The sequence below is a fragment of the Euprymna scolopes genome, chromosome 4, assembly GCF_053919585.1.
Source record: "Euprymna scolopes isolate OS-2025 chromosome 4, ASM5391958v1, whole genome shotgun sequence".
Taxonomy (NCBI): domain Eukaryota; kingdom Metazoa; phylum Mollusca; class Cephalopoda; order Sepiida; family Sepiolidae; genus Euprymna; species Euprymna scolopes.
Window position 1 is genome coordinate 139,845,365 of NC_136485.1, and position 25,344 is coordinate 139,870,708.

The window sequence follows — 25,344 nt, forward strand, 5'->3', positions numbered from 1 at the left end:
ACAGTTACAATGCATAGAAATGTCAACAGAAGAAATTTGAACATAACGGCAGGTTATTAGTTAACAAATCAATATAAATCAAAAGAAAAAAATATTTTTACTTTTCTCTTCCATCATGTAAAATCCTACTTCCGGTAATGCTCTGTGACGACTCGCTTAGCGGAGACGAATGGGAAAGCTCATTTAATAAGACATCCAAATCACTGGCAAAATTATTGAGCATCTGAAAAAAGAAAATATTAAAAAAAATGCGAGTTTAGAAATGTTGAAAATAAAAGATTACTGATCTCTACATATGAAATGGCTTATTAACGTTTATAAAAGGGGAAAAATGATGGCAAAAAACATTTCTTTCAGATATAAATTTAAAAAGTTATCTTGATAGATTTTTAACAGTTGGACCTAAATAGCATTTATGCTTACATATTAAACTTTGATTCTGACCAGACAATTTTTTTTTTTATTTGTCATTCTGGTATTTTGTTACGATAATGTACTTATGTGTGGTCCTGCCAGGTTAACTGGTAATATAGAAATATTAGCAGGCCAGACGAGTATTGCCCGGTTGTAAAATATGCATAAATAATATATTTCAACTCGTACAGAAATTGAGACATGTGCATGCAATTATCATTTTTTTTTTTTTCTAAAAAGTTCACTTCTTGTAAGTAAAAAAAAATACTCGAGCTGAGATCGAAACCAAAACCTAAAGGCATTGAGTCAAGTATGATAGTCATTAAATCAGCTTTCCACGATCTTTAAAAAGTGTTTTCAAACCTACTTATCTTAACATAAGCAATCTGTAAAATGAATGATTCATCCATGCGCATTTGTGAAACAGTTGACAAACAGATAATAATCCAACGATCCCCATATTCCAATTTTTTAATTTTGACTCCTTACCAGCCTTTTCTTTGGATGAAAATCGATTAAAAAGTTTTCCACATGTTTGAATGCTCTATATACCAGATTTCAAGTCTATAGATCTGAAACTCGTTGAGTATAAAAGTTGAAAAGTGTCCTCACACACACATATTCTCGCTTTTATCTTCTATCTATATATATAAAAGCAAAAATGTATGTATGTATGTATGTATGTGTGTATGTTTGTGTGTCTGCTAAAAACTTTCGACAGACAACAAAAATTTACAAACTCGGTATCATATCGAAGCTCCATTCTTCACTCAAAAAATATCGAAAAATTGGCCAAAAACGTTCATTTTTTTCACCCCGAAATCGACAATTTTCAACAAGGGGGGGGGGGTCAACAAAAACGGCCCTCTCGACCGGTTCTACGCATGCGCCAGATGACATCATGACCTGATTTCTTTAAATAGTTGAAAAACTGACTAAATTTTGTGTACGTCGCGTTAGGTCAGTTGATTAGTGCGTTGGTTCATTATCTAAACGTTTTGGGTTTGAATCGTGGTGTGAGATGTCTTTTTTTTTCAATTTTTTTTAATTTAAATATTGAACCAGGGTTATTTAAGCCATTTTTCACGTAACGTTCGTTTTTCTGTTTTTTTTTTACTTCGCTTATCCACCCCCAACCACACACCCAAAAACACCCGGGCACCCACCGATTTTTTAAATTTTAATATCAAAACAGGCTTATTTAAGCCATTTTTCACGTGTTCGTTTTTCTGTTTTCATCGTTCGTTTGCCTTAAGTTAGTTTTTTTTGTGTTGTTTTTTCCCGCTTAAGTGTTAACGTTGTTTTCTTTTTTTACTTCGCTTATAACAAACAAACATGGTCATTGACGTCGTTGTCGTAATGCTCGACGACTTCTGGGAGCACACCTGTCAATTTGGTTCTTACTTAATTAAATTCAAACATCTTTCACTAACTCATTCTGGCTGGCCGATTTTATTTTCAAACTTCGCCTCAGGGCTTCCGGTTCGATCCTACCCCCCCCCCACACCTACAAACCCCTAGTATATATATAAAGAGCAAAATGTGTGTGTGTGTGTGTGTGTGTGTTTGTATGTCTTGCAAAAACTTTCCACACAGGCGACGGATCCTGACCAAACCGGCATCATTTTAAACTTCGAACCTTCGGACGACAAATATCGAAAAACTGGCCCAAAACATTAATTCCTTCACCCTAGACTCAGCCATTTTAGCAAGTCATCATTCCCTTTTCGATTGACTATGGTTAATTCTGATGTTTGTGACTTCCAGTCGCATCATGAAGACACTAAGACGTCAGTTTTTTTTTTCCTCCTTTGTGTAACGGGTTCGAGCCTGCTACTACTACTATTTTTTTTTTAAACACCTCTGCCTACTGTTGTTTTTATTCTCCCTGCCCCTACCACTTTTTTTTTTTTTTTACACCCCTCCCACGGGGTTCCTTACTACCCCCCCCGCTACTTTTGTTAATCCCCCCCCCCGGTTCCTTACTACGCCACCTAAACACCTGGGCAATGCCAAGCAACCCCGCTAGTAAATATTAGAATTACGACCATAAAAAAAATCAGCAAGGAGAATAACACATATAATAGACTAGCCGATATTTGTTGTCCGAAGGGTCAAGCTTCAAAACGATACCGATCTTGTGAAAATCCATCGCCTCTGGCAAAAGTTTTAGGCAGCCAGACATACATACATACATACATTCATTTTAACAGACAGGTGAAATTTATATTATAGACTAGCCTAGGTGCCTGGCATTGCCTGGGTGTTTGGAGGTGTGTGTTGAGCAAAAAAAAAAAAATAGTGGTAGTAGGCAGGCAGACTTGAACCCAAAGGAGGAAAAGAATGTGAAAAAAGAAACGTAGCGTCTTTGCTGTTGCGCCCATCACCAAACCAGAAGTGACGAAGGTTTAAATTAAGGCTAGTCAATCGAAAAGAGGGGATGACTTTCAAAAATATTGGCAAAAAAAGCGACCCCTCCCTGCAGAAAAGTGCACAGTTGAGGGTGAAGAAATTAATGTTTTTAGCCAATTTTGCGATATTTATTGTCCAAAAGGTTGAGCCTCAAAACGATACCAATATTGTAAAAATCCGTCACCTCTGTCAAAGTTTTAGACAGACATATATACAAACATACATACATTTAAACAGACAGGTGAGGTTTATATTATAGACTAGCGGGGGTACACGGGGTTGCCCGGGTGTTTCGAGGTGTGTGCTCTTAAATCAAAAAGAAACATGGGGGGGGGGGTAAAAAAGTTTTGGTAAGTAGGTAGGATCGAACCTGAAGCCCTGGGGCAAAGTTGGAGCATAAAATGTGAAAAAAACATGACACATTAAGACTTGGCCAGCAAGAATGAGTTACTGAAAGACATTTGAATTTATTTAAGAAAAGAATTGACAGGTGCCCGAACTTAATGACGTCAAGTGGAAGTAGTGTAGAGTTAACATTTTGTGCGAACGTTACGACAATGTAAGCAATAGCTATTAAGCAGTTAACATTTTCTGCGGGACAGTTTTTAATGAGGTCAATAACCTGGTTTGTTTGTTTTCACCCAACTTTGGGGAAAACCAGCTTCTCCGTTTATTAGGGAAGTGTCTCGAAATGAAAGCAACCGTCTGATATGACGGTGATAAGCCGACATTGACCAAACGTTACATCGCTTTCTGGAGACCACTGGCCGTGGGCCAGGGATCCGAATTGAGTTTCGCTTTTTTTATACCGAAAAATGAAAGCAACACGCAGCGATCCGAAAATGTGGAATATTTAACGTTTCAAAGTCGGGCAAATTAAATAGACAGGCGACCCCCGTTGTTAACTTGTAGATATTATCATTTAGACAGCATATAAACAGTTTTAAGAATTAGCGACCGACCCCCCCCCCCAGGAAAAAGCCTTTAGCTGTCATACACAAAAAGCAAACATGCATACACACACACATTTTCGCTTTTATATATATACTAGACCACCCGTAACCCGTTGGGTCAGTACGTTATATTAGCTATGGAATTCATGTATGAGCGTGACACTTGTGGCATAAAGAAAATAGTTTTTTTTTACATAACAGAAGCATTTCTATGAAAGTATATTAAAATGAAAAAAGAATATAGATAGATTTCTATGAGTCGTTCTGTTTATTATAATTGTTATTTTTTTTTAAATTACAGTCACTGAATTATAAGTGGTTGGTCATACTTATGCACTGAACAGGTATCATAATCCTTATTATAGTTAAATTCAAATTTTGATATATCATCTTTTAAATGAAATTGTTAGTTGAAAGTACAGAATAATAAAAAAAAAACACTCTCCACATGTTAATAATGGCTTTTTAAATAGAAAATGAAAATAAAATGTAACTTTTTTCATTTAATTTAAGCAAACATTCAGTACCCATTGTGTAAAGGAAAACACTATTTAATGTAATAGAAATGTGTGCATTTACCGATTCAGCTTTCCGTTTGGAAATGTAAGCAGACGACTTTAAAAAACATGGGAAGAAGAAAAAGAAATATTTTTGTAATAACGCCCTCTAGTAAAAAGGTCTGCATTAGTTAAGGGGGATAACTCTATCCAGTTTTACATCGGTTACCTTTTTCTCTCTCTCACACATACACGTAACTATTTCTCGCGTACGTAACGAAAACAGAGGGAGTAGGAGTGTTGAAATCTATGAGAGTGAAAGTGAGAGGTGTTTTCTTTGAAACTGCAACAGACTTCACGAAGTTGAATGTTTTTAGCCGTTAAAAAAAAAAAAAAAAACTACGGTTGATTTTATAAAATTATTTATTTATAATGACATGAATTAAAGATTTCTCGCGTACGTAACGAAAACAGAGGGAGTAGGAGTGTTGAAAAAAAACAAAAAACTATTTGATCAAATTAAATGAAATTGTTTGTATTAAAAGCGATATAAAAATTCCGGAATTGGAATAACGGATTGAAGACGTTGCTATTTACGCATGCGCAACCGGATGTTGAAAACCGGAAATCTGATTGCAAACATACAAGACCCATAGACTTTTAGTATTATATAGATAGATTAAAGAATATAAATATAAAAAAATGTCTCCTTTACAACTAATTTTTTCTGTATAAATTTAATAATGTAAAAAAAAACAAACCCTAAAATGACAAAATTAATAGGATGTAACATAAAATATGACATCAAAATCTCATCTGAAGATTTCAATAACATCCAATGATCTAACTAGATAAAAAAAAAAAAATTGCTAACACCTGAAATTCAAACATTCAGAGAAAGAAAAAAGAAAACGTTACATGCTTCAAATCCATGAAACCCTTAAAAGGTAGGTCAAATTCTGAAAAACTACTATAAACGACAGCACATTGAACCATTATACTTGACTTTTTCATTTTAAATTGTAATTTAAATCATTAAATAAAATAATTTTATAAAATCAACAATAGGTTCTCTACATTGCAATATAGACAACAATGTATTGCGGATTAAGTCAATCTGGAGAGGCATGTAACGCTTTCAGAAAAGAGAAAATGTGTGTTAGAATGTATGTGTGCATTTTTTCTGTATGTCTGCCAAAGGCTTTTTTTTCGCCGGGCTTTTTGGTCGGGTCACTCTTTCTTAAAACTTTTTATATACTCCCTAGATAATAATATCTACCAGTTATGACCGGGGGTCGCGTCTATCTTTAATTTGGCCAACTTTTACGTGCTATCTTCGAGATTTTTTTTTTTTCGATCGCCGTGTCCTCATTATGCTTTTCAGTATAAAAAAAGCGAATGCTGGAGCGGAGGAAACAGAGAAACTGGCTTGCAGCGCAAAACTTAGTTTGGCCTTAATAAGGTCAAACATCACGTGACTTAACTTTCTCGCACCTGTCAGTTTCACTTTATAAACATTAAATTAAGACGCTTTTCACTTCCTCTCCCCTCATGACCGAGATGGTTAGGTGTCACTTTTTTTTTTTCACTTTCGTTTCCACCTTCGCGTCAAGGCTTCAGGGTTCGAGCCTACCTTCCGACTAAATTTTCAAACACCCGGCCAACGTTGTTTTTTAAAAAACAGGATTGTTTTGATCTCCCCCCCCCCAACACATACACACCTCCAAATATTCGGGTAACGCTGGGTACCCCCACTAGTATCTACATAAAAAGAAAAATATGCGCATACATTTTCTCAGCATAAATATTGGATTTATTATTATCATTTTTACACAGGAATCACCACTTATCAAGGCCCAGAGGGCACTCGAGGATAAGGGTTAATGGGTATAGATTAGTCAATGTGATTATAGCATAGTAAGGGGACAGTTCATCAAGAACTTGTTTACGTTGGGCTTGAAGACAATCGGATTGTAGTCAGCTGGAAAGCAGGCAAACGGAAGAGAGTTCCACAGGCATGCATTTCTAAGAAAGAAACTTTGTTCATGGGATCTACATTTACGTTTAGGCACAGATAAAGAGTGTGGGAAATTATTAATAGTGGTTTTGGTTAGACGAGTGTTTTTCGTGAAAGTTTGGCAAGGAGGGACCATAGATTGAAACTCAGTTGAGCACTAGGTGTCAGAATTTGGGGGGAATTTTTGACACCCCTAACAAAAAACTGCGAATAAAATATAAAAAACTCATAATTTCTCTTTTTAAAGTGGGTTGTTTATTTTCTTTATGGAATATACTTCCAAATAAAGTTGTTTAAAAAATAATAGAAATATTATTTTTTTATTTTTTCAAAAACAATGTTTACAAAGTGCCTGCGCGCCTTCATGCAGCCATTTTGTTTACGTAATGACATCAATTGAATTTTACGAGATAATTTATTTTCAATTTTTTCACTTTAAAAATCTATCAAAATTTTTCTATTGGTTCAATTTTTACGATATTTTCAGGTTCAATGTGAATTTTTATGCTCTTTCCAATAAACCGAATATAATATTCTAGACAAGGTCTTTTTTTTTTTAAATTCACCCCCCCCTTTTTGAAATGTCTATTAAAATGAAAATAATTTTCTCATCTTAAACTTATATATCACAAATTGAAGATAAATGATCAATAAATAAAATAAGCTAATTTAAAACAAAAAAAGAATAGTTATTTGCAAATTTACCTGTAAAGTCCAAAGTGTAAAACCTTTTTTTTTAAAAACCACATTGAATTTTTTTTGTTTTAAGTGAAACCTTATAGTAATCTTATATTGCACAGAAATTTTCGTTTTATTACAACAATTATTTCTATTTCATTCAATGTTGTTTATTTTTTTTTTAGATATTAAAAAAAATTTCACTCTTTAAAGAAGAAATAAAATATATTAAATCAAAAACTGATGCATTTCTTTGAGAAAAGAAAAAAAAAAAAAAAAATTCCTTGATTTTTTTTTTTTTTTTTTTTTTTTTTAAGGCAAAACCTTATAAGTAAAATGTGACTATTTTTCAAATATGGTGACACATATTTCTTCACGCACAAGGCTAGACGGCTAACGGAAACGTGTGGGTTTTACGTCCTTCTGTCCATCAGTATTTCAAAACAAGAACAAACACCGCTTCGGCGTTTCGCTAACACCATAACAATGCTTACATAATGGCAGCCTTTTCAAATAGTTGTTTAAAAAAATTCTTTTATTTAAAAAAATACATGGAATTTAAAATATAAATATGGATAAATTCTTAACAATGAAGAATGGCAGTACCCAATGAATAGTATTTTTTATATGTAAGTGATTTTTTGGTATTTATATATACATATATTTTATCGAAGGAAGTTAAAATTCATTGATTTTCTTTAAATCTTTTTTTAAAGAAAACCGATTTTTAAAAAAAACAAATATTACATAATTTGCTATTAAACCTGCTATTATTTTTTTTTTTAATTTTAGTCTTTGCTCCTTTAATTGAAAAAAAAATTAGGGTTTGAAGTACATTTTTCAAGTAGTTATAAGCTTTGAAAGATAGGCGGTTGAATTATTCAATTTTTTATCATGCATTTTTAATGTCGGTTTCTGACACTGCTAGCTGAGCACTTGCCATGAAAATAATGATAAAGCATATATATCAAGTTATGTATATCTTAATATATCTTTGTGTACAGGATTCACTTCTAAACTAAATTAACCAATCATAATGTAAACTATATTTAGTTTAACTGAGTTTTATGCAAAAGGGAGTGGAAGCCTTCCATGAAAATTCAAATATATTTGATTTTTGTGAAATTTTAATAATATTTATCAGACATCAATTAATATACCCCAAATTTCAGTTTCTTTTGGAGTATTTAAAATAGTTTTTAGAGAGTGTAATATGGGCAAAATCTCACATTTGAAAATTCAAATATTTCAGATTTACATATAAATTTTTAGCCATAATCATAAGAAATCAATTAAACCAGATTTCCTGAAATTAAATTTAAGAACCCTTATGAAAAAACAAAAAGAAAAAACCTGATGTATGTATGACAAAAACAAAATCATACACCAAACATCATACACGCAAATTGATCAAGTAGTTATATTTTTTATAAAATCATTTTAAAGCCAATTTGAGTTTTTTTCAGTGCCCATCCCCCTATGTTAAAAACGACTTTCTAAAATCTCACAATTTTGAATAATTTTTAGTTATTTCCCTTGTTTCTTTCATTTCCAAAATGGTGTCATATTATAATTGTTGTTAGTTTAGCTACAAAATTTGATTTTCTTATTTAAAAATAAAACTACTTGATCAAGTTACATGAATTTTGGTGTATGATATTTTCTTTCCATCCCGAGTACGTATATCATACAGATTTTTTTTTTTTTTGTGTGTGTTTGTGGTGGGGGAGGGGAGAATTCTGAATAAAAAAAATATATATTTTATAGCTATCTGGGTGGTTGCTCATCCCTATTTGAGGCATACATTTGAATTTAAATGAATTCTTAGCAGATTGTAGTTGTGTCTAACCAAACAAAACTGTTTGCATTCATATTTTTTGTTTTGAATATAACCGCAGAACAGGAAACTTCATTGATGTGTATAAAGGGTTCGGCTGCCGAGAGTTATAAAAGGTACAAGTAAAAAAATGTGAAATATCTTGTAGCGAGAGAAAGGAAAGATGGTATCAATTCATGATTACCCTGTGATGTGTTTATCTCTCTACCCACAACGAAAAAATGTGACACAAGGTCAGAGAAATATGATTTGAAAAGTAAACGCCCTAAAGGAAGAGCATTCTTGCCTGAAAAATAATACCTGGGCAGTCCCATCAACATTATCCGTTCTTTAAGTGATTAGAAATAAACTAAATTCTTCTCAAAGGGTGAGAAGGGAAAGCCTGGGAAGGGAGGCCTCCTAGAACTGCACAGGACCATAATTACCATATTTCAGCCAACAGAGAATAAGCAATCTCAACAATGGGCTGGACTCTGGTGGCTTTGGAGACCATGGTAAAACCCCTGTTTGGGTTTCAATTTATATGGATACCAATTTATAATTACCCCATCGTGTATGCTACAAATAAAAAAGATTCTTCGCAATTTAATAGAAATATCCAACATTAAAATAAATTTTTATTAAAATACTAGCAGGGAGGCCCGACGTTGCCCAGAATTGAATGAGGATCCACAAATGTTCCACACTTCCAATACTTTTGTCATCAAAATCTGTGAAATCGCCCATTCGTCAATCAAATTGAACTCACCACAGTGTACAGAAAGGAAGCTCACTTGTCTCCTCGTAGTGACAGTCCACAATACATTGTAGTCTATATTGCACTGTAGAGAACCTATTGTTGATTTTATAAAATTATTTTTATATAATGACTTGAATTACAATTTAAAATTCAAAAGTCAAGTATAATGGTTCAATTGTGCTCTAAACAGAAACATTCATCAAATCATCTGTCTTATCAAAGAACTTACTGTTGATTTTATACGCCAGACCCTTCTGCTTATGCAGTAATAAAACGTTTCAAATGCACTTGTAATATTGAGTTGTAGAAAAGTATAAACTTCAGTCAAAATCAGACTGTTCCTTCTTTAATGAGATTTTTTTTTTATATCGATACATATTGGAGGTATCCAGTACAAAACTTATCTAACAACACTCTCAGGCACATAAAGTATATTTGTGCAAAATTTCAGATAAATTGGCCCAGTCGCTTTGGAGTATATAGGGAACAAACTCACACACACAGACAAAGTATCTTTTATATATAAGTAGAGATGTATTCTCGATTAATTGTTGAACTTTGTTCCAGTTAAATATATTACTAATCAAGATTCGATATTTGTCTACATGAAGTCAAAATTATGACATCTACAGAGTGGCCCACTTAAAAGTAGCCCAATCTCTCTAATCTTTCTCTTAATGACCCACTGACAAAATGCAATTCTTTTTTCAACAAGATGGCACTACATGCCACACGTTTTACACATTACTGACACAAGATCATAACATGTTTACGGAAGAGAGAACAATAAGCAATAGGGTTATGGCCACCACGTTCCCCGGACTTTACACTGCGTGATTAATATCTTTGGGAGACTTTAAAACAAAAATTTTATGCAAATAATCCTTACAATCTAGACCAACTAAAGGAGAACATTACCAATGCTATCAGGAGAATCACCAGAGAAGATCTACAGGCAGTATCTGCAAACATTGTTAAACGTGTCCAGAAATGCATAGATGTCAACGGGGAGCACTTCCAGCACCTTTTATAACACTATAGGTAATTTAAACAATAAAAATATTCGTTCTCTCTACTATATTTTCTGGGCTACTTTTAAGTGGACCACCCTGTATTATTATATATTATATTATTATTATATATTATATATTATTATAATTATTATATTATTATTATTTATTATTATATATTATACTAAAAGTTTTAATTTGTTTGTCACCATCTCAAATTTTAACATCATTTCTAGTCAACTTTTCAAATTTAAAGACTAAGGTTGGAATGCTATACGTTTTAATTTCGATTCTAGCTGATGGCACCCAAGTCCTACTTTTAAACTTCTGAAATCACTACTATATATTGGGTACAATATAATAATCAATGGAGTATAGATATTTTTTAATTTATTAATAATAAATATGAAATCTGCATGAATTAAAATATATTTAAGCATATTTTACAACTGGACCACACTGGAGGGAGGGATACTACAATATATTGGGTATAATATGATAATCAATAGAGAATTGGCTTTATAAAAATACAAAATCTGCATGTAATATATTTTATATGCAACGATATCATATTTAAGCATATCTTATGACCGGGCAGCCTTCTAATATTATTGTTCTATGATCAATTCAAGCAGGATGAAGTAGTGCAGTAATCATCCTTCCAGGTATTACCTCCTCCAACAAAAAAAAAAGTTGTATAATTGTTCATTAGCAATAGATGATTACATTTCGATCGATGCCTCCATTCAGTCTCGAAATATAAAGGATACCCCTGTAGGGGCAGTTGGGCGTGTAATTATGAGGCAAGGGTCGCGCAATCCCTAACCACATTCTCCTGAATCGACACTGGGTCCAGTGGCAAGGAGAAGACCAGGACGACTGGAAACAATGCCGAGATAAGTGGAGGGTGCATACAGCACATGGAAGTCCCAAATTGTCACCCATTTAGTACTGACCATGTTCAACGTTGCTTAACTTCAGTGATTAAGCGGGAACCAGTGTGTCAACGTGATTATGCCGTATATTTATGATTCCATTTAATTTTACTAAAACTAAGCTTCCTTTTTCGAATAATTCTATCTACCAGATAAGGCTGCCTGAAGATATTGGTTTCCTGACCTAAAATGCACCAAACATTGATGTTAGTTATTTTTTTTTTTGGGGGGGGGGGGGTCCTTTTCCATTTGCAAAACTACTCGAGCATGTCCTGCAAAGCAAAAATTTCTATACAAATCAACCAAACTAATCACTACGAATAAAAGTTTGAAGATATAAAGACCTTGAAGCATAAAACTTTTTCCAAAAATTACCCAATTCGGCATCAAATAACCTGAAAAAAGATTAATACGCCGTAAAATAAAAACAACCAAACTTTAATAATTATAGTAAACCTCTCCACCCATCGATTATCATGGCTAATAACTACGCCTATGACAAGAGCATATACTTTTCCTTGTTTTGGTTCTTGGGTATATATCCATTGATATCTTATATGTTTTTATGTAGAGTGCTGTGATTCTTGGTTGATTAATTGTGTCTGTGTCGGATATATACTCGAGAGTCAAAACAATGAAAAGAATATGCTGTTGTCATAGCCCTACTAATAACACTATCCAAAAGTTCAATATTCAAACTTCTCAACTTAAATAAAATTCAGTTGACATGAATTGGAAAAAAATATATATATAAAAGATGCTGCCAAGTCTGCTGCAAGAAACTGGGTTCCTTCTACCAGGCTAGAAAACTTATCTCATCTGCCAATATCCTTTACAAAGCAATCATTTAGAGTATTCTTGCCAGATATGGGCTGGTGCACCTACCACTAATCTTTCTCTCTATTAGACGGGGTTTAAAAGAGAGCCTCTAATTCAGTGGTCCCCAAGTTTTTTTTTTGTTTGTTTTTTTTTTTTTTACATGGCAGCACACAATTGAGTTTATTTCAATTTTCACAGCACAGTTATAAAAATATTAGTATTTTCTACTCAAAGCCTTTTTGCAATAAATATAAAAAAAAAACAAACAAAAAAAAAACCAAAGATTATATAAGGAGAAATTTTATTCAGATAAATCAACATATCCTATATTCAATATCTGGTATAAAATAACAATGATGAATGTCAGTCAGACAGTTGTGCCTGGTGTTTTTTAACTACTGTTACTAAGTTTATGCTTTATATTTTTTTGATTTTCTCGAGGAAACATGGATTTTTTTTTTTTTTTACTTTGCAGTTTTGTAAAGAAAAAAAAAAAACAATAACACAAATGTTTAGTACATTTTAGATCAGGAAGCTAATATCTTAAGACAACCTGATGCTTGGATGTCCTATTTGTTGCTACAGAAGAACTATAAGAAAAAACTAAAAAATATGGCAGAGAAAATATAAAAATACTTTCGTTAACAGTTATCTTTGCCTACTTCGTGCCCCAAATAGTGGTTTTTCAAGAAGCGCTGCTACATGGCATAAAGAAATGTGACCAGACGATATATTAAAGGCTTATTTCATTCTTACCAGTATAAACAAAATATTATAACAAGGATGAGATCATGCTGTTTAGTGTATACACTGGTCAGTCCAGATGTTAATTCTTAAAACATCTGTAGACATGCCTGTGTCTGAGCATACGTGCGCCTAACTGCTTACAGGTTTTTTTGACCTACAAACTTGAAATTCAGTAGAAATTAACTCTGACTTCTGCAAATCCTCCTTTTCTTCATTTCACTTGATTTTAATAAAATTTAAACCATCTGTTATGTGTCACTTTTAAACTATTTTTTCTCTTGATAAAGCCTGTGAAATAATGGGTGAAACATTGTTTTTTATGTATTCCATATTTCCATTTTTAATTTAAGCTAACTCTACAAATCTACTATCAAACCATGTATGGAGTACCGTACTTTGGGGTAACTGCACCAACTAGCTAACCGTGTTCTTTTGGCAACCATGCATATAAAGAGCACTTTTTGTGTGTTTTTTAGTGGCACAATTACCCCCGGATTTGGCACAATTACCCCCAAAGTACTATACTGTTGCCATATTTGGGCTGGTGAATCTGTTTCATTTGAAGGTTCTTGATAAGTCGCATAAATGTGTCTTATTTGATTGGCCACACCCTATCTTCTTCCCTGCAACCTATCTCATATGTGATGTTACTAGTCCCAGTATTTTCTATAAATTTTTATTCCTTTATTAAGCCATAGTCATAAAAACCGTTAGCAATAGACAGAGGCTAATTAGGGAATGATTTAAACTTAGGAATATCATGATAGTTAGCCAACACAGAACTCTAAAAACTCTGAAAATGATACATATTCATTCACACAATTCTGAGGCAGCACATTCAGGACTGCAGAACACCATGCAAAAGCAGATTGCCAGTACCTTTGAGCAAACACCATTGTGATTATGCAGAGGGTCAAATGTGAATGTATCTCATCGCAGAGTGAACAGGGTTACAGCAGGGAATGTTTAGTATATATATCTGATGGCACGGTGCTGTAGACGCTCAAGAGAATCAGAGAACAACCTGCCAACTCCAGTGAACACTATGGACCCATATTCCAAGTGAGAACAAATGATGGCCTTGTAAAGTCTAATCAGCAAATGCCATTTCATGAGGAATTTGGTAACTCAGATTACACAACACGTAACGCTTCCTACTAACCCTATCGGATATGTAAATCAAGTGATCGTCAAGCCTGATTGGTAGATCTTACTCCCAGACAGTTATGACATTCAGAGAATAGCACAAATGTGTCTTAAAACCAAATCCCATGGATGGAGACAAGAGATATCTAGAGGATAATAGCACAACTGCTTTTGTTGGATTGAACAAAATACCTCAGTCCCCCATCTATTCAGATGCAAAATCAAGCAGCATCTGCAGGTATACCGACTATGTAAGGCTTTGTATCTGACACAGAAATTTGTTTGTCATCGATAGAAAAGCTTCGGAGCATAGCCAAGTTGTCACAGTTAAAATGAGATGTTGCACTGTCCATTAATATCAGCAAGTCGTTGATGAAGAGCAAAAATAACGTTGGCACAATAACACTTCCTTATGGCACTCCGGCTGACAAACAGCCAGCAAACAAAGTAGCCTGCCACCAATCAGACAGATAGTTGCAGATTCAAGAGAAGAGCTTGTCTTGGACACCAAATGAGGGTAGTTTCTGCTGCAGGGTAAAGTGAAGAATAATTCCAGAGGAGTTGGTAAAACCTAAAAATGCCGAATTTGTGCACTTCTTAGTCTCAAATTCTGAGGCAAAGTGCTGATAAAGATGGCAGCTTGTTCCGCGGCAGAGTGCGATTTCAGAAAACAAAATTGAGATGGATGGATTGATGAACTTATTCTCTATGAGTTTTGAAGTAAGGTATTCGTTTACAATGTACCCCATGAACTTGTCAAGACAAGAGATCAGAAAAATTAGATGATAGCTAGATAACTTCTATCACCTTTGCGTTTGTAGACTGGAACCATGGTGGAGGTCTTCCGTAGAAGAGACATGCAACCAGATACAAACGACAGATTAAACAAATGAACCAGGAGTTTCGATAATGAGTGAGCACATCAATTAAGCAGAATATTGGGAATATTCTTTGGCCTCATACTCTTTCCAGTGTCAAGTTTATTCAGTTTTGCAAAATCAATATCTGGCATGAATTGAAAATTAGTAAAGATGGTGGTAAAGCATAGTGTACTGCACTTGTACCTAGATAGTCACAGTTAAGAAGCGTCACTTTATCAAATGATGTGCTGCAGTAACTGTTTCATCAGACAAGTCAGGGATGGTGTCAGGCACCGAAGAAGTTTTCAGAAGACAATTGGTTTTGTGCATTTCAAAACAGTTGTAGATCATACTCAGAACCATGTGATCGATATAGAGACCAGGCAGATTTCTTATTCAGGGACAAGTATCTGAATTCTGGTGTTACAAATGGCAAGGAGTGATTATGCAGTCTTACATGTTTAGGCACTTGAGCAGATATTACCAAGCCAGGCTGAGAGGTTAGAAAATTGCAAGCAATACCAGGATCATCATATCCATAAAATATATTCCAGGACAAAGCATTGATTACTGAATTAATCAGAGACCAATCGGTAACAGAGGCAATAAATCCATTCTGATATGTCAGGAATTTCAATTGAACTGGTAGCATCATTTAAACCAAAGGAAACGATTTCATGGTCCAACATAACCACAGGAGGATCTGATGACTGCACACCAAATATGTCAAGCACACAGGTTAAAATAATATTTAATAAAGATTTTTTTTTTGGGGGGGGGGGGGGGGTATTGATATTCATATTAAAAATCCTTTTTTCTATTTATTTGAAAAGAAAATGCAACTTTCTTATATATCGGTCTTAGAATTGCATTCATCTGCAAAAGATCTAGCTAATTTGCATATTCTTTTAAACATTCATTTTAATTAACTCCCTATTAGTTTTTTTTTTTGTTTTCTTATGGGATGATCATCTTTAGTTAACTATTATGTGTAATTATAGTCATGCCGATATTCTAAATAATTGATACTTGTGTAATATTTGCGTAAAAGGATTATAGTAAACATGAATCCTTTTCTATATAAATGTATGTATGCGTATATATATTTGTTTAGAAAATTTTGCTTACCAAGCTCCTGTCAGTTTTTGGTCTACAAACATGAAACTTAATATATAGGATATTCGAACCTACACAAAACTTTATATTTGGGTTTTAGCTGGGGAAAATCTGTGCAAAAGTGTGAAATTTAAAGAAATAGAATTTGCCAGGTGAAGGTCAAACGACAGCAATACAGAAATGCATGCGGAACGTAATAGCTATTGGTTCATGTTTTAATTTTTAGCCTTGCAGCAAACATGTCTTCATAGCTCAGGCATTAACATCAAAAGAAAATCGTAAGCTAAATGTTTTGGTTTGGATTCTTGGTGGTGGCATACAAGTCATCTTTTTTTTTTTTTTTTTAACTTTTTAAATCATTATTATATATTGGGCCCAATATAATAAATACGAAATATGCATTAATCAAAATATATTTTATGACCGGGCAATGCCAGGTGGCTTGCTAGTATATAGTTATAACCTATATACAATCGATCTTGTCTGGATATAAGGAATAGTCTCTACCAAACTACTTTGCCAATTTTTTATCTACAGACTTGAAACTTGATATATAGGTGGTGTCAATCTATGAAACAAATTCGATATGGTTTTTAGCTGGTAAAAATAGCTGCTAAAGGGTAAAAAAAAATTTAAATTGGAACTAGCCAGGTGAAAGTCGACTGCTTATGCAAATACACATTTATGTCTTTTTTTTTTTTAGGTTTCTATAGACATATGGAGTTGGATCAGAGGGTAATGAATAAGGTTGGAGAGATTATTATTGGAGAGATTGTTATCTTGCTTTCTATTTAGCTGATGGTACCAAAGACATTTTTGTTTTAAACTTTTGAAATCACTACTATATATTCAGTACAATATAATAATCAATTGAGTGTTGGCACTATAATAATAAATATGAAATCTGCATGAATTAAAATAGCATATTTAAGCATATTTTACAATCGAGCCATGCCGAGCGGCCACTACTATATATATAATAATCAATAGAAAATTGGCTCTTTAATAATAGATACAAAATCTGCATGAATTAAAATATCATATTTAAGCGTATTTTATGCTTGGGCAATGCAAATAGTAAACAAAAAAACTAAACCTGTAATTTTTAAGGTTATGTTTATGCAAGAAGCACACACTAAGTTGTTTAGTAATTTACAAAAAAAAAAAAAAAAAAAAAAAAGATAAAATGGAAGGTATGAGGACAGGAAAGGCTAAATTTGGGTAATTAGATCAGAGAAGTATCACGTAATACCAACCACAGCTTGTTTTTCAGCATTTTCAAACAGCCCTTATTCCCATCTTTCTCTCTCCAATAATTAGTTTTTTTCATCCCATAAAAAAATCTTTTGTTTCTTTTTTTTATAAAAATATCTGATAACTATTTTCCAGCCGTTGCATGTTAAAGTATTTTTTTGTTTGTTTGTTTTGTTTAATTATTCTTCAGAATAGGTCATTCAAGTAAGTTATTCGGAGAAGGGGGCGGGGAAAATAATTTATTTTTATCATGGTTTACCTACCTATTCAGAGGGTTGAGGAAATGTGTTGCGTGGAGAGAAACAATACAATGGATGTGTAATTTGAGTTTTAAGGACAGGCTTGGATCTGATGAGTTCACAGTATTGCCCGCTTGTAAAACAAACATTGGAGAAGACTAGGAAAATAATAAGGCGATGACAACAGAGAATAAGGCAATGGCAATGGAGAATAAGGCAATGGCAATGGAGAATAAGGCAAGGACAACAGAAACTAAGAAAATAATAAGGCGATGACAACAGAGAATAAGGCAATGGCAATGGAGAATAAGGCAAGGACAACAGAAACTAAGAAAATAATAAGGCGATGACAACAGAGAATAAGGCAATGGCAATGGAGAATAAGGCAAGGACAACAGAAACTAAGAAAATAATAAGGCGATGACAACAGAGAATAAGGCAATGGCAATGGAGAATAAGGCAAGGACAACAGAAACTAAGAAATAAGGCGACGACAACAGAGAATAAGGCAATGGCAATGGAGAATAAGGCAACGACAACAGAGTCTAAGAAAATAATAAAGTGACGACAACGGAGAAAAGTAATGACAGCAGGGACTAAGAAAATAAGACGACGACGGAGAATAAGGCGACGACGAAGAATAAGGCGACGACGGAGAATAAGGCGACAACAGAATTTTCCATGGATTTTCACATTTTTTTATATCGTTGTCGTTTTCTCAGGGATGTGTGTAACCAATGATAAAAAATGCTGAAACAGATGAATTTTTCAACTTCATGACTCCTGTCTATGTGTGTGTGTGTGTGTGTGTGTGTGTGTGTGTGTGTGTGTATAAAGGTTGGTATAAACAAACTTTTTTCCTTTTATTAAACTAAAATCATTTTCAACTATTCAAGTCAAAATTGAAAAGCAGTGTGTGCATGTGAGGCAAAGAAGACATTTATTTGATGTAGCAAAAAGTCATCTTCATGGAAAAATCGTTTTAAGTCTCAGCTATCACAACAAAATTAACATCTTCAATTTTAAGGCAGAACAGGAAGGCAAGACAAGATGGAGAAGATGAGAAAAGAAGAAAACAGGAAAAAGTAAAGAAAAAAAAGCCCAAAACATTAAATGTTAAGGGGTTAAAGTTTTAAAAAATTTACGTCTGTGCTCTACCAAATTACTTAGCCAATTTTTGGTCTAAACATTTAACATTTTACATAAAGTGTATTCAGACATAGGGCAAGCTTTTTAATCGGTTTTTGGCCGAAAATTTGGCTGCCAAGGGGTTAAAGTTCAAAAGATTTGACCTTTGCAGTGTCTAGCAAACTATTCAGTCAATTTTGGGTCTAAACATTTGAAATTTTACATAAAAGGCATTCAGACAGGCAACAAGCTTTTTAGTTTTGGGTCAAAAATTTTGCTGCCAAGAGGTCAAAGTTGAAAGAGTTAACCTTTGCAGACTCTTCCAAACTCCTCCGCCAATTTTGGGTCTCAACACTTGAAGTTTTAGATGTCGGTTACCTGGACAGGAATCAAACTTTAATATATATGTGCATATGCACATAAAGTTATGAACATTACATAGGGCCTGAGCAAAGCTGGGCTGAACTGCTAGTAGACAATAAAAAGAAATGCGAGACCAACGACTATACACATATGTAAAAAGACTTTGTTGATTATTTCTTGATCACTCACCAGCAAAACCCGCAAGTGCATAAATACGTGGTTTATTCTTCGAGATGAGGCTTCATAATTTGTGTATTGCTATTCTCATCTTTGTAGTAGTTGTTGTTTCACCATGTTTCTGCGAACTCATCCTCTGGCCTTCTTCAGGTGATAGGAGTGTCAAGTCTCGTGACTATCCCCAGTCATTACTGTCTTCCATAGTTATTATCATACCACGCTTTTTAACCAACTAATCCTCTGGCCTGCTTTGGGTAGGATTGAAACCGTTATCTTCAGACAATGCTCACCTGGAACCGTAGCAACTCAACGCTTCTATCCACTGCGCCACAGAGATAAGTTACAAGACTCAGCATTCCTATTCCGTTGTGGTTAATCACCTGAAGAAGGCTAGAAGAGGAGTTGGCCGAAACATGGTGGAATAATAAAACAACTATGAAGATGAGGATAACAGTTTGCAAAAAAGAATAAATGCACAAAATACATGTTTATTGGGAAAGACATGTAGCAATGGTTTGTTTAATGTTTGATCGATTATGGAATTGCTACAATAATTCTTGGATCTCATCTTTAGAGGCTATACAGAAGTAGGGCCAGCTAATTTATTAATGAAAATACCCGTCTGGAGTTGTAAAATTAATTCCTGAAACAGAATAGCTTTACTCCACTTTCATTATATTCTTACGAAGATTAAAATCAAAATGATACTAAACCTTAGGTGTAGAATCCGTATTCCAATTTTGATTAAAATCTTTACTGCTATATAATAATAATTTAGAAGGAACAAGACTTAATATCTTTATGCAAAAATGTTTTTATAAATATTTCATAGTTTATGATTTTAAAATTAAATATCCCACTCTCTTCCCTACAGTTACCTTATCACAGAAAAGATGTTGCTACTCTTTCTCTGCTCTATCATTATTTTCATGGTAGGTCCTCGAATGAACTCGAATCTATGCTTCCTGTCCATACAAACTTCACTACAAAAATATGTCTAACTACAACAACTCTAAATAATTTCCCTTTCTCCCTCTGAGAGTTTCTTTCCTATATTTGTGTGGAGAAGGACAAAAACAAAATGAAATTTTCTAATGGTAAATCTTATTTGTTTAGTAACAACTTCCACACGGTGATCTTATAGTGTTCTATAATATATTTCTAGGTAAAACCTCTTTATCAAATGGTAAATGTTTAAAATTTTACTAAAACTCATGTGGATTAGTAACATTTTTTTTCTGCTGAATAGGAGGTTAACATTTTATTCAAAAACTTAGAAAGTAGTCCATATAGAAAATGTCTTGCAAGATTACTTTTATGGAATGCTAACTATGCAAGCCATACTCACAGTTTCCAACTAAGAACAAGACTTAGGTTGATTACACCTTCTTGGGGTCTACTAATCTAATGAAAATATTTGTGTTGGACAACTATTATCTATAAGCTGAAACAAAGCTATAGTATAAAGTTGTTTTTTTTTCTTTCAATTTTTTTTGGTTTTATATCAAGACAGGTTTGTTTTAAATTGCATCTTATCTGACAGCCACGTGCAATTTTGAAACAAGACAGCAATGAAGAATAAGGTAATAGAGTTTAATTATCAGGGATTTCAATCTCGAATTACTTGCTGTTTAAACAGTTCCAGACGGTCATTAATATATATCAGATATCTACATAAGGTAAAGAAATTTTGTTGGTTTCTTTGTTAATTAAGTTGATCCGAACCTGATTAAAATGCCCAACTTAGATGGAGAGAACCAAGCTACACATATGGCATACACCAGTATTTTTATGGTGGATAAACATAAAAGGTGACCCCCACCCCCAAAAAATTCCACCAATAGAATCTTTAATAAACTTCACAATCACTTCGACAATACAATCATATTACTGTACAAATAAACATCACGTTTCTGAATTTTTTAGATTAAAATTGAGGACTCCTGTCATAACGGATGAAGTACTCTGTAAAATTCAGTTGTAAGTGACACTCTTTTGGAGGTTGAAGGTTTAATGCTTAGTGTGGGTGATACAAAGAATACAACTGCGTATTACTTATGGCTGATGGAACAAGGTCATGCTACCTTCCGTAAATTAAATAAAGCGTTCCGTTAGAAATTCCGTGAAGATTTCCTGAGTTTGACAGAAAAATCTGAGTTTGACAAGAAGAAGGTTGAAAAGTCAAAATGTTGTGTGGATAACACTCAAGATGAAAACAGTAGTCTGAATAATCCAATAAACATCAGCCTATGCTTGACTCAACCGCCAAGTTCAGGTATGAATACCCAACAGTTTTTTGTTTTATCACCAATAAATAAAGCACACATGTATATGACAAGTAAAATTGTCAATAATTTCCACACACTCTTTCTGGAAAATCTACAACAGTGTAGTAAATAATGCGCAATCAACAATTCCTCCACTATCCAACAATCACTAGGTTGTTTGCTCTGCAACTGAGAAGGCTAACATGCTTACCAGTCGGTTTGCCTCCAACTCCTCACTGGACCCTGCCAACCACCCCCTGCCTGACTTTCCTTTGCGGACAGACGCCACACTAGACGATCTGAAAATCACCCCTGCTCAGGTGCATGCTATCATAAGAAATCTTGACACTGCAAAAGCATGTGGACCTGATCTCATCCCGGCTGTGCTATCAAAAAAGTGCTCGGCTGGAGTAGCTCCAATTCTCTCCAAACTTTACAACAAATGCCTTAATGAATCTTGCTTTCCTGCCTGCTGGAAAACTGCTTCTTTAGTACCAGTTTTCAGGAATTCTGACGAAAGAACTGACCCAGTAAATTATCGCCCCATTAGCTTCCTCCCACTTTTCGCCAAAATATTTGAGACCATAATTAATCAAGCTCTAGTACACAACCTTACAGATGCTAAACTTCTGACTGACCAACAATATGGATTTAGGCAAACCCGTTCAACATCCTAACTGTAATCTCAGAACGTATATACCAGTCACTGGACAAAGCAAGGGAGGGTAGAACGGTAGCTCTAGATATATCTAAGGCTTTTGACAGGGTATAGCATGAAAGTCTTCTCAGGAAAATCAGATCATATGGTATCACTGGAAGAATACATAACGTAATTAAATCCTTCAAAGATAAGAGAAAAATCCAGGTTATCCTCGACGGTCGTACATCTAAACAATGATAAATGCTGGAGTGCCTCAGGGGTCTATCCTGGGACCTCTGTTATTCCTAATATTCATAAATGACCTCCCTGACAAAATCGCCAGTGAGATGGGTATATATATGCTGACGACACCACGCTCTATAACAGACACGACAGGGAAACAGATGAACACATATCTAAGGAAATGGCAGAAACACTAGAGGATGACCTCCGATCTGTAGTGGAATGGGGACATAAATGGATGGTCACATTCAATGCTTCCAAGACTAAACTCGTTTCCTTCAATAATTACAAGAAACCTTCTCTACCACCAATAGCAATGGCCAATGACTTTATCTGAAAGTACATCTTTTAAACTCCTCGGCCTAACACTCACAGGAAACAGGAGTTGGAACAATTACATTGAGAGTATTGCCAGGATCGCTGCGAAGAAGGTAGGTTTTTTTCTACCGTGCTAGAAAGATACTAACGCCCGAAAGTATCCTATACCTCTATAAGGCCACCATTCGCCCATGTATGGAGTATTGTTGACATATTTGGGCTGGTGCATCTGCCACTAGTCTCTCGCTCCTAGACAAGGTTCAAAAGAGTCGCCAATCTGATAGGTTTTGAACTGTCATCTAAACTCCAGCCTCTGTCCCATCGACGAAATGTTGCATCCCTCTGCCTTTTCTACGAGTACTTTAACGGTGAATGCTCTGATGAACTTAAAGCACTTATGCCTCCTCAACGTAAATACCCCTGACAAACCTGACAAGCAGCTAAATCCCACCCCTTCACAATAGAGATCCCTAGGTGTAAGAGAGCCTTCTACTTCAGTAGTTTCTTCCCCAGACTGTACTGACATGCAGAAATTCAAGCGCAATGTGAACCAACATCTTGCTGCCCAACTCCCTACACAGTACCCCTGATGCCTATGTCCCTGATAGTAGCCTCCTACAACAAAGTGGTAATGTGCCTTGTTTGGGGTGAAAATGTAATAAAAAAAAAAAAAAAAAAAAACACTCCCCTCTTTCCTGGCACTGCCTTGATTTTGAATCCGGAATAGTCTGGGGATTGTAGACATTAACTTTAAGATAACTCAACAGATGAAACTCTGGGAGGATAGGAGGGGTTATGGTCTGGTGAGTGTGTAACCCATTAACAATCACTGTTCCTACTGATGTGATGATCACCAAAGTGGCCCAGTGTATCATTCAATGACAATAAAATGAAAACTGTTGGTGATTCATGATTGACACTTGATAGACAAGTCACACTTAAACTGGTGCTTATTTGTGCCAAATATGATTGGATTAAAAAATCTTAGTGACCAATGAAAAAGAACTCTGAAATCAAGTAGTTTCTCAATCTAATGGGTCATGGCCTACCAATTTCCTAACCTAGGAGGTCAGGGTGTTCATTCATAACTGCCTTTAAAAAAAATGGAATCTCATTAAGGAAAGGTAGCAAAGAGTGTTAATCTATAATATTTTTTTTTTTTTCATAGTGAAAATATTGGTTGATATGTTTTAAAGACAGGAAGGCATTCATTAATGAAACAAAAGTCTTCTACCTTCTCCACCTATGAATCATTTTCATAAAAAATAATCAGAGAGAAAAGAAGGAAGCAAGACTAACCGTAACAGATAGGAAAAGAGAAAAATAAAATGAGAGAGAGAGGAAGAAAGAGGAATAAAATCAACCTAAATGGGGGGGGGGATAAGGATATAAAAATCTGAATCGGGTCTTTTCTTTTAAAAAAATAACAAAACAAAACACGGGATTTTGATTTTTCTGAATATAAAATTAAAAAAAAAAATGTAATTCTGTTAAAAAGTGAAGGACACCCATTCAAGTCGCATATGCATTACAGGAAGGATTGTGAATTTTATTAACAATTTTATGGCTGACCCTTTTACTTTTTTTAGGTCACCCTGTAATAAAATTTGTTTGCACAAAGATTAAATGCTAATCAGAGTTTACATCATTAATGGAGTTTAGGTTTTGATTTAAATTATTTTCAGGTTATAAAGACTTTTTTGATGTCAGTTTTACAAATTTCTTTTTAAATAACGAAGAGAGGAGATCAAAGAAATCTGAACAAAATTGTTTAAAAGAATGTTTGTTATGCTCCACTTGATTGTCATGGCTAAGCATGTTCATGAGTCAGGTGAGTAGACAATGTCAAAAAACGGAATAGGAAGAAAAAAGAAAAAAGGAAAGAAAAAGGAAAGGAAAAAAAGGAAAGGAAAAAAAGGAAACGAAACGTAAAAAGGAAACGAAACGTAAAAAGGAAACGAAACGTAAAAAGGAAACGAAACGTAAAAAGGAAACGAAACGTAAAAAGGAAACGAAACGTAAAAAGGAAACGAAACGTAAAAAGGAAACAAAACGTAAAAAGGAAACAAAACGTAAAAAGGAAACAAAACGTAAAAAGGAAACAAAACGTAAAAAGGAAACAAAACGTAAAAAGGAAACAAAACGTAAAAAGGAAACAAAACGTAAAAGGGGAACAAAACGTAAAAGGGGAACAAAACGTAAAAGGGGAACAAAACGTAAAAGGGGAACAAAACGTAAAAGGGGAACAAAACGAAAAAAGGGAACAAAACGAAAAAAGGGAACAAAACGAAAAAAGGGAACAAAACGAAAAAAGGGAACAAAACGAAAAAAGGGAACAAAACGAAAAAGGGAACAAAACGAAAAAAGGGAACAAAACGAAAAAAGGGAACAAAACGAAAAAGGGGAACAAAACGAAAAAAAGGGAACAAAACGAAAAAAGGGAACAAAACGAAAAAGGGAACAAAACGAAAAAAGGGAACAAAACGAAAAAAAGGAACAAAACGAAAAAAAGGAACAAAACGAAAAAAGGGAACA

General features: G+C 34.2%; 1 protein-coding gene across 2 annotated transcripts in view; it reads right to left on the reverse strand.

Moving 5' to 3' along the window:
- LOC145269473 (protein sprint-like) overlaps positions 1 to 25,344 on the reverse strand; it is a 322,088-nt gene that overhangs the window by 116,880 nt on the left and 179,864 nt on the right. For both annotated transcript variants that reach the window (XM_080125186.1, XM_080125194.1), the window contains one exon: positions 102 to 223. In XM_080125186.1, the coding sequence (XP_079981312.1) occupies positions 102 to 223 (122 nt within the window). The remainder of the gene's footprint in view (positions 1 to 101; positions 224 to 25,344) is intronic.